This window comes from Dendropsophus ebraccatus, chromosome 7 (genome assembly GCF_027789765.1).
Source record: "Dendropsophus ebraccatus isolate aDenEbr1 chromosome 7, aDenEbr1.pat, whole genome shotgun sequence".
Lineage (NCBI taxonomy): Eukaryota > Metazoa > Chordata > Amphibia > Anura > Hylidae > Dendropsophus > Dendropsophus ebraccatus.
Window position 1 is genome coordinate 111,912,059 of NC_091460.1, and position 9,959 is coordinate 111,922,017.

Here is a 9,959-nt window from a genome sequence, read left to right on the forward strand (position 1 = left end):
TTTGCCCTTATGAACTGTGCCACTGCTCCCCCACAATAAACTCTCACTGCCCCCATAAATCAGTGTTTCACAACAAGTGACTCTTCAGCTGTTGCAAAACTACAACTCCAATCATGTCCTGCAAAGTGGATGATGAAAGTTGTAGTTTTGCAGCAACCAGAGAGTCACATGTTGGAGAACACTGCACTAATAAACTCTCCTCCTAAATCTTTGTTTCCCAATCAGTGGCTTTTTAGCTATTGCCAAACTACAACTCCAATTATGTCCAGCCAGCAATGCATGGTGGGAGTAGAAGTTTTTCAGCAACTGGAAAGTCACATGTCAGAGAACACTGCACTAATAAACTGTCCCACAAGTCACTGTTTCCCAACAAGTGACTCTTCAGTTGTTGTCCTTCTAGCAGTGCATGATTGGAGTTGGAGTTTTGAAGCAATTGGAGAGTCACATGGTCTCTAAACACCCCCTTCCCCTTTGCACACTCACCCATCACCTGGCCCGGGAACTGAGCTGCTCTGGCCTCCTCTAATCAGGTCTGGGCAAGGGCAGAAAGGTGCAGAAAGTGCTGATGGCACTGATCTACAGCACGGAGGAGATGCTCAGTGAAGAAAGAAAGCAGCCCTGGTGGGACTGGGCCCCTAGGGATGCTGTGGGCCCCGGAACTTGCCCAGGTAAGCCAGGTTGTGACGCCGTCCCTGACACCTGGACCATAATGTTTGGTTTATGAATCCTTCGCCCATGCACTCTCCATCAGCTGGGGGATACACTGCTGTCACTATGGCTCAAGCTACCTGTGACAACCTACCAGGACCTCAAGACTATAACATTGCTATTTGTGCTGCATACAGCAGTTACTGTCGCTATAAACCAGTGGTCATAATCATTTCCATAATCTATGGGTAGTGCAACCTAAATTTTCTTAAAAAGGTTATCCAGGATAAGAAAACCAGCTATCATATGACAATACCCAAACTAACCTTGTGTACTCCTTTGCCCCAATACTACAGATAGTAATAGTTAATTATAAGTGAAAGCAGCAAGTTATACAATTTTTTTATGTATTCCTACTGTTACTAAGGCTCTGTTCATATGGAGCAAAACTGGCAGAATTCTCCACCGTGGTATCCCGTTAGCGTCCGTGTCATAATGCCAGTCTATGGGTGGCTCACACACCTCCTTGCGCTGAATAAACATGTGAATTCTTCAGCGTGGAGAGAGAGGAGGTGCATGAGCCTCCCATAGACTGGCATTGCTCTCTAATTAATAGCTTGATATGTGAAGTAACATATTCAGTTTTCAATTAAAGAAATTATATTTTATGTATTAGTTTTTATAGCTTAGGCTACGTTCCCACACAGTATTTTTGCTCAGTATTTTGCAACCAAAACCAGGAGTGGATTGAGAACACAAAAACACTATGGGGGACATGTATCAGGGGGCGAATTTTATTTGGAAATCGGCACTTTATGCTGGGGGGGGGGGGGAGGCGGAGTCAGTCTGCGCAATTTATTATTTTCTCTTAAAGATACGCAGAAAACCTACTCCAGCTCTGAGCTGGCGTAGGTTTTCTGCCGTGCGCAACTGCGCGCATGGGATTTATGTAGAGGCAGTCCGCCTCTACATAAATCTCCGCAGTGCCGGAGCTGCGGGGACATTTTTAAGTCAGACACAGAAAACGCCGGACTTAAAGGAGAAGTGCCATGAAAAACTTTTTCCCAGTAATTGAAGCACATTACAAAGTTATACAACTCTGTAATATGCTTCAATCACCTATCTGCCTCCCTTCCCTGTTTTTTGCCCCCTCCACCAGCTCACCTAACTCACACAGACCTCATTACTGTCATCACAGTCACCAGGCAGCTCCTTGTGAGGATGAGTCATCAGCAGGAGGGCTGCTCTAGGTCCTGTTACAGCAGCCCCCCCTCCCCAGTCCAAGTGATGGCTTGCAGTTGTTCAGCCAATGGGAGCTGAGCAAGCTGAGTCACCTGACAAGGCAGGGGAGGGGGGAGGCTAGTGTAACCGGAGAAGGAGCTGAGAGAAGAGCTTGGTGACAGTGACGACAGTAATTAGGTCTGTGTGAGTCAGGACACTTCCTGGTGGGGGATGGAGGGGGGGAAAAGACAGGGAAGGGAGGCAGATAGGTGATTGAAGCACATTACAGAGTTATATAACTTTGTAAATGTGCTTCAATTACTGGGAAAGTTTTTCATGGCACTTGTCCTTTAATAAATGTCCCCCTATGTTCACAGACTGTTCTAGTTTAGTGGATGGCCACGATCTAACGGCAAATAACGGCCGTTCTTTCAAAACAATGGTAATTATTAGCCATTAAATAACAGCCATCCACTCAAAAGTGGGAACATAGCCTTTCTGTGTTTTCAATCCACTCCTGGTTTTGGTTGAAAAATACTGAGCAAAAATACTGTGTGGGAACATAGCCTTAAACTGAAATCCTATCTTTATTTTGTTTAAGACTGGGGGAGATTTATCAAACTGGTGTAAAGTAGAATTGTCTTAGTCGCCCCTAGCAACCAATCAGATTCCACCTTTCATTTTTCAAAGAATCTGAGAGGAATGAAAGGTGGGATCTGATTGGTTGCTAGGGGGCAAATAAGACAATTCTACTTTACACCAGTTTGAAAAACCTCCCCCACTGTCTTTAGTGGTAAGTGGATAAGTAAGAGGAGGGAGTAATAAATTCATATTGACACACACGAGGCATTAAAAACAAATAAAACTTTAAGTTTTAATACACAACTTTAATTATGTGAAATCTAATTTACATTTTGCCTAATTCAGTTATGGTTGGGATGAAGCACAAAAATATCCCATTTGTATACACAATATTGACACAAAATTAAAAAAAAGTCTGTCCAAATTTATTAAGAACCAAGTAACACTAAATTCATCAAAATCAGTTTTGTAGAAGCAAGATACATTATGCTATGCAATAATTAAATCATATATATTGTGCTGTATTTTAACACTTAGATCCAAAGCTGACTGCAAGCTAAAATGTAACTTCTAAAATGTAGGCTAAAAGGCTATTTGATATGTCAACAATGATTCAAGAACTAGACTAAGCCTGGCAATCATTAAACAGCACAGACAAACACTAACAGGAATAGATTAAATATAAATGCCATACCAACTTTATGAATTTTAACAGTTAAAGGGGTACTTCTGGAGGCAGGGGGTTGTCTTTAAATCAACTGTCATAGAATGATGACAGTTCCCTGCGGGAAGTAGTGTATTCTCTGTGGTCTGACACAGTGCTCTCTGCTGCCACCTCTGTCCATATCAGGAACTGTCCAGCAGGAAAGGTTTTCTATGGGGATTTGCTACTGCGCTGGACAGTTCTTGACATGGATAGAGATGGCAGCAGAGAGCACTGTGTAATATTGGAAAGAATACACTACTTCCTGCAGGGCATACAGCAGCTGGTAAGTACTGGGAGACTGGAGATTTTTTTTTTTTTTTTTTTTTATAGAAAGTTTACAAACCTGTAAAACTTTGACACCAGTTTATTTAAAAAACTATTTTTTCCCCTCCAGAGTAACCCTTTAAAGAGGGACTAGGTAGAAGCCCTAAATAGAAAAGGACAACAGTCCCTTGTGATGTCAGTGTAATTATGGGAAGCCCCAATACAGATGAGCTTCAATATCTTCGTGCGCAGTCTTTAAAAACCTATTGTAACATTCCTCCCAGCGTTTAATCTTTCCATCTTCAACCATTACAAACTTCCAAGCCAAATTAGTGTCTGCGGGTAATGTGATTGAATGTGACCAAAAGCCATCCTTTCCACTGGTCAAAGGGACGTAGGTCTCCCATTTACCAAGTTTCTCATGATCACCTGTGACAGCAATAATTTGAGAGTCAGAGTATGTTATGTAGTGAACTTTGAAAGCAAATTTCACATTCTGAGGCATTGGTTGAATAGTAGCAACCTTTCTAGTTTTCTGATGATCGACGTCATGGATATTTGCCTCTGATGGACTGCAAAAAGAGGTCTTCTCGACAGTGTTTGGACCACCGAGACCAGCCATTTCTTTTTCTTGGTCGAAGCCATCCACTGGTAAAGTCTTTGGACTGGTTCCTACTATATGGACATTAGATAATCCATCCTGCGTACATTCATTTAATATGCTTGCTGAAACATCAGAGTTATCTTGCAAACCGGTAGAGGAGTTTCCAGCACTGCTGCACACGCTTTTGATTTCACTTTTTTCTGCAGACTCCTGTGTCGTAAACGGATCAGCAACAATGGCATTACCGTCGTCACTCAATGTGTGGATCCTCTCCAGATACGGATCTTGAGTCAAGGTCTTTTTTGCTTCCAATAAATGCATAGCATTTCCTTCGACAAAGGAATTTTCCAGCGGACATCCTATTTGAAAAGAGGTACCATAAAAATTTTCGATTAAAAAAAAAAATAGAGAGTATAAAATGTCAGTTTCTTAAACACAATGGGGAGAATACAGTTAGGTCAGAAAATGGAAATCTATGGAAGCTCAGATCATGGCTGTCCAAGGATTTATCAAGTATAAGAAATGACTAAATTCTATGGAAACTGCTCCAGTCTGCAAAAGTGTGTGTGGGTAAATTAGGGCTGGGCGATATGGCCAAAAAAATAAAATCTCGATTTTTAAATATTGGACGATCTTTGCTAATTAAACAGAACATTTTCTCCCTGCAACGTCAGATACTATTTTATTGACGTTTGAGACAACAACTGTATTGCTTCCCAGTGTAACAGTGCTCCCTCTGCACCCCATATAGTATAAAGCCTCCTCTGCACCCCATATAAATTAGTTCGCCACTCTGTTCTCCCATATAGGGTGCGTGCACACTATGGAATATGCGCATATGAACCGCAGAGGATTTTGTTGCTCGCACCCGCACCATAGACACTATTCTATGCACAGACGGATTCCGCATCCCGCTGAAAGAATTGACATGTCAGTTCTTTCGGTGGAATGCGGAATCTGCCCATGCATAGAATAGTGTCTATAGCACGGGCGGAGATGCGCGCCACGTGCAAATACAAGCGACGGAACCCGCCGTGGGTCATAGACGCATAATCCGTAGTGTGCACGCATCCATAGTGTAGGAGATCTTCTTTGTGCCTCCATCTAGGTAGGGTGTAGTAGGGCAGGTATAGTGGATAAGGGATGTAGTAGTAGTACAGGTAAAGATAAGGGGGACTGAGGCAGGCGCGGTAAAGTGTCGGGTCCGGAGAGAGTTGCAGGGTGGCGCCGTGAGGTGCATGGCCAGCAGTCAGGAGAGATGCAGCACCGGCGGCCTTCAGCCTCTTGACAGAGCTGCGCTGACCTGTGTCCCGCTCCCTGCACGTGTGGCCAGGAGGGGAGCGAGACGTAGGTCAGCACGGCTCTGCCGTGTAAGGGGCGGGGGCAGGTCAGCCGCAGCTCTGTCAAGATGCTGAAGGCCGCCGATGCCGTATCTCTCCTGACTGCCGGCCCTGCATCTCACTGCGCCGCCCTGCAACTCTCTACGGAACCAACACTTTACCACGCCGCCCGCACCTGTGCCGCTCTGCAAGCAATGATTTTTTGTGAAAATGGAATTTATAATTTTCACAAAAAAAAAAAAAAATCAAATCGATTCTAACTTTCTGGGCGAATTAATTCGATTAATCGCCCAGCCCTAGGATAAATACATACACAAGCTCTTAGGTGAACATATTTTTTCACATCAATCTTTAACTTTGAAGGGTTCATTCAAAAAGTTTAACAAAAAAAAAAAAAAAAAAAAATTGCACAAACCATTTAGAAATTACAGCTATATTTTTCTTACACAGACCCTAAAATACCCATATTTTTCTTAACGATTGTTAAAAATCGCTTTGTCTAATAGAACCCTTATGGTCCCTTTCCATAGACTGATTTATCGCTCAATCGTTTGTTTGAAACAGTTATAATCCCTATTCCACGGGCCGACAGAGGAGCAAACGAGCGCCATTGGCGCTTGTTTGCTCCTCGTTCCCCGCTCGCTGCCACCGCTATCCCACACGGCAGCAGCAAGCGGGTGAGTCTGAGGGGTGGCCCAGGGGGGCTGCCCGGGTGATTGCTAGATCGTCCAGGCAGCCCATAGCATACAGCAGCGGTCTGCTGCAGCTGCTCCTAGTCCACAGAGCAACGGCAGCAGATCGTTGCTGTATGAGTCGTTTGTCTTTCAACATGTTTGAACGACAAACGGCGCAACGATCAGCCGACATGAACGATGTCAGCTGATCGTTGCCTTTTAGTCCACGGGACGATTATCGGGCGTAACGGCCAATGTTGGCCGAATATGGCCAATAATCTTTCCGGGGAATAGGGCCTTAAAGTGATTTTTTTTTTTATTAGAATTTTGAACGACAAATTGTTGTCTAGCATTTTTGATCGTTTGCATATAGTTCAAGAGATCGTTGTAGCTTTTAAAGACTTTAGACTTTATGACAGTGTTTATTAAAATATGGCTGTAATTCTGCTTTCAATGGATCTCACGGCATTCAAAGTGATTTAAGGGGTTGTCAGGGATAAAGTCATAATTAGTGATGCTGCCGGGGCTACATGGACAAGAGTGTGATGTATACTTACCTGTCCCCCTCTGCCACGGTCAGTGTTTCAGCAATATGCTACCGGAAATGGCTGCTCAGCACAGATTCTATACTGTCTATGCTAAGTGGCCATTTCTGGTGGGAGCGGCACATCAGCAGATGTTGCAGAAACACTGACAGCGGACAGCAGACGGCCCAATAATCCCCGCAGCATCCCCAAATATGAATTTATCCCAGACAACCTCAATGGTATTGACTGCAACATCATAATTAATAATCCGAATTGACAGGAATTTAGTGTGTATAGAAGCTAGTTACTATGTACTAAACAAATCCTCATTGTTCATTCAAATGTCTTATGAAGTTTTGTACAACAGCCTACATTCATGACAAGGGAGAATTCGCAAGGTCAAAAGATATGAAGGTCATCATAGATGAGATTTTGTTTTTTTTGTTTTTTTTACTGTGAAGGCAGCGCTCTGCTACAAGGTACCTTCTTTCCCAACCAAAAAAGCGAAGGGAAAAAAAAAAAAAAAATTATATTATATATATATATATATATATATATATATATATATATATATATATATATATATATATATATATATATATATATATATATATATATATATACACATACATACACACACATACACACACAAAAGAGTACAAAATAAGATTGAGAACAACCTCTTGTGATGTTTTAAAGACATTTTTAGCTTTTTTTTGTGGTTTAAAAACACACTTCACCCAAGTGAGCCAATAAGGAAATATAAATAGGCAGTGTGAAGAGCTTTTGATGGGGTGTTTTTCACAGAGAAATTATAGAGTAGTTATCAACCAATCATGGATCTGTAACAGGAAGAACACATAAAAGTAACCAAAAGTGAATGTACTAAAACACACGCACACACCACAAAATAAAGTGCTAGCTTTAAGCCAAAAATTGATACTAAGTGTTTGTGTGAATGAGGTCTAGGGAAGGGGTTGCTTCTAGACTTATGTAAAATGCTTCAAACTATTTTGAAAATATGGTAAATTTAATTTTTTTTTTTTTTTTTTGCAAAAACACATAGCAATAGGCACACACAGAAAATAATATTGTTTTAATCTATTACCCTCACAGGAAGTACACCCTCCAGCCCCCAGGGCATGCCCATCTCCATTTTATGACTGATTACAATTCACACAGCTGTTACATTTACAACCTACCTGCAGGTTCGGCCTCTTGCTTTGCTCTATTCACGTCTCCATTTGCATAGCCACCATCTGGACTTTCAATTACTGAGTGCAAACATTCTTCAGCCTGCCCATTCTCCTGCTCTGATTTGCTGGCTTGACAGGTGGCAGCTACTGATTGATCTCTAGGTTTTCCTGACATCAGGGCAGAACACCCATTGACCTGCACCTCTGCTCTGTCTAGATCATTCTGAGAGTACTCATCTTCAGCGCCAGCCTGTACCTTCTTTCCCAATGGGGGATAGACCTCATCTCCATTAATAAGTAGCCCCCCCTCTTCTGGGAGGTCAGACTGGTGCGCATTTTCTTCTGCAAGATTGCTCTGCACTTTATCTAATTGGTCTGCACCTTCCTCTAATACATAGTCCACTTTCCCAGCATTAGTCAGAAAGTTGGTTTGTTCATCATGTTTCTCTGAAATAGCTGTCAAGTGCTCCTGTATGTCAGCTTGTGCCTCCTCTTTCTTTGGGACATCTGAAGGGCTCTCCTCTGTATCAGCTTGTGCATCCTCTCTCTTTAAGACATCTGAAGGGTGCTCCTCTTTATCAGCTTGTCCCTCTTTCTTTGATACATTTGAGGGGTTCCCCTCTGCATTAGCTTGCACCTCCTCTTTCTTTAGGAGGTGCTCTTGTGTATCAGCTTGCGCCTCCTCTTTCTTTAGGAGGTGCTCCTGTGTCTCAGCTTGCGCCTCCTCTTTCTTTAGGAGGTGCTCCTGTGTCTCAGCTTGCGCCTCCTCTTTCTTTAGGAGGTGCTCCTGTGTATCAGCTTGCGCCTCCGCTTTCTTTAGGAGGTGCTCCTGTGTTTCAGCTTGCGCCTCCTCTTTCTTTAGGAGGTGCTCCTGTGTATCAGCTTGGGCCTCCTCTTCCCTATGGAGTTCTGTATGCTGCTCCTCTATGTGGCTATGTAGCCCATTTTCCTTAGGGACACCATTTTCATGGATATCACCTAGCAGTAGCTCTTTTGCTGGGATATGTGGTACACTGGCATCATGCCCTTGCACATTTAGAGGGATGTTAGTAGTTGCCTCATTGCTCTGTACTTCAGAAGCACTTTTAGGATCAGACAGTTCATTGACCTGTAAGTTGGGCTGCTGCTCATTCCTGGTTTGGTAAACTTTCTTTTCCCGGACCTCTTGGCTCTCTTGATCAGCTGCATTGAGCTTGAACTCTCCGATCTCCTGCTCGGTCCCTGGCGTCCCAGTCGGGTCTGTTCCCGGGGTCTCTGTGTCTCCGCTCCCCCTGTACCAGAACCAGGCGATGATCGCCGTCAGTATACCCAGCACCAGAGCCGGCCACATGCTGCTGCTGCGAGGTGCGGACACTCGCTCTCCTTGTACGGGACTGCGCAACTGATCAGCAGCAGCCGGAGCTTGCACCATACCGGGCCCTCCCAGTACACGCACTCAGCGAGCAGGCTCCTCCCCTTTATCTATCAGGATCAGCTGATTGCTTCTGGACAGGGATCAAACCCCGCCCCGACTCACTTACAGGATCAGCTCTCCCATTGATTGTCATTACACATAAACGGATCACCGGCCAAGACAAGTGAAGGATCTATGTTTAGAGAGTAAATGTAATCCCAGTTATGTAACCAGCTTACCATTGGAAAGTACAGGTCAAGAGTCATTTCAGCAATGTTCTGGATATGTTTACTGGGCTGTATATGTTATAACATACAAGTTCACTTTATTAGACTATTATACTCTCATGATTGCAGCAGCTTTATTATTTTGGAAGCATTAGCAGACCTGAAATGTATCTTCTATTTAAGTGAATTGGATTTTATAAAATCCCATAATGTGGGCTGCACACGATCACATGGAGAATGACGCAAGTTTAATCTAGCAGCTGTGGAGGAAAACGTGGCCGTAAAATATATATAAACAAACAACCGTTTGCTTCTGCTATGCAGTTCTTATTAGATTTGATGGAGTTGTTTTTTACCCATACAGACTAGATTTTCTTTTATTATGGTGGCATACGTGACGTCCCTTGGTAAATATTATGCATGTTGGTTAGGTTTTCATACAATATTTTCATTGTCATGTCCTTTCTGTCTACGTTTTGGCTTTGGTGGAGTAGGTTTGCTCCCTTTTAAGGTAAATGTAACATTCCACTAAAGTAATTTATTTATTTTTTCACTACCTGGTAGGCACCGGCACAGA

General features: G+C 43.1%; 1 protein-coding gene across 1 annotated transcript; it reads right to left on the bottom strand.

Annotated features, from left to right (window-relative positions):
• Positions 1-2,735: 2,735 nt before the first annotated feature.
• Positions 2,736-9,181, bottom strand: STBD1 (starch binding domain 1). The gene is made up of 2 exons (XM_069976721.1): positions 7,769-9,181; positions 2,736-4,384 (listed from the first exon to the last, which is right to left on the bottom strand). The coding sequence occupies exons 1-2, from the start codon at positions 9,171-9,173 to the stop codon at positions 3,627-3,629; spliced, it is 2,163 nt and encodes a 720-aa protein (XP_069832822.1). The 5' UTR covers positions 9,174-9,181; the 3' UTR covers positions 2,736-3,626.
• Between the last annotated feature and the right edge of the window lie 778 nt (positions 9,182-9,959).

What these genes read in the sequence shown, in the direction of transcription:
- STBD1 (XM_069976721.1), bottom strand. Translation starts at nt 9,173, where the DNA reads ATGGTGCAAGCTCCGGCTGCTGCTGATCAGTTGCGCAGTCCCGTACAA. An exon ending in GCAAGAGGCCGAACCTGCAG is followed by an intron (nt 4,385 to 7,768) that starts GTAGGTTGTAAA and finishes CTTTTCAAATAG; the next exon opens with GATGTCCGCTGGAAAATTCC.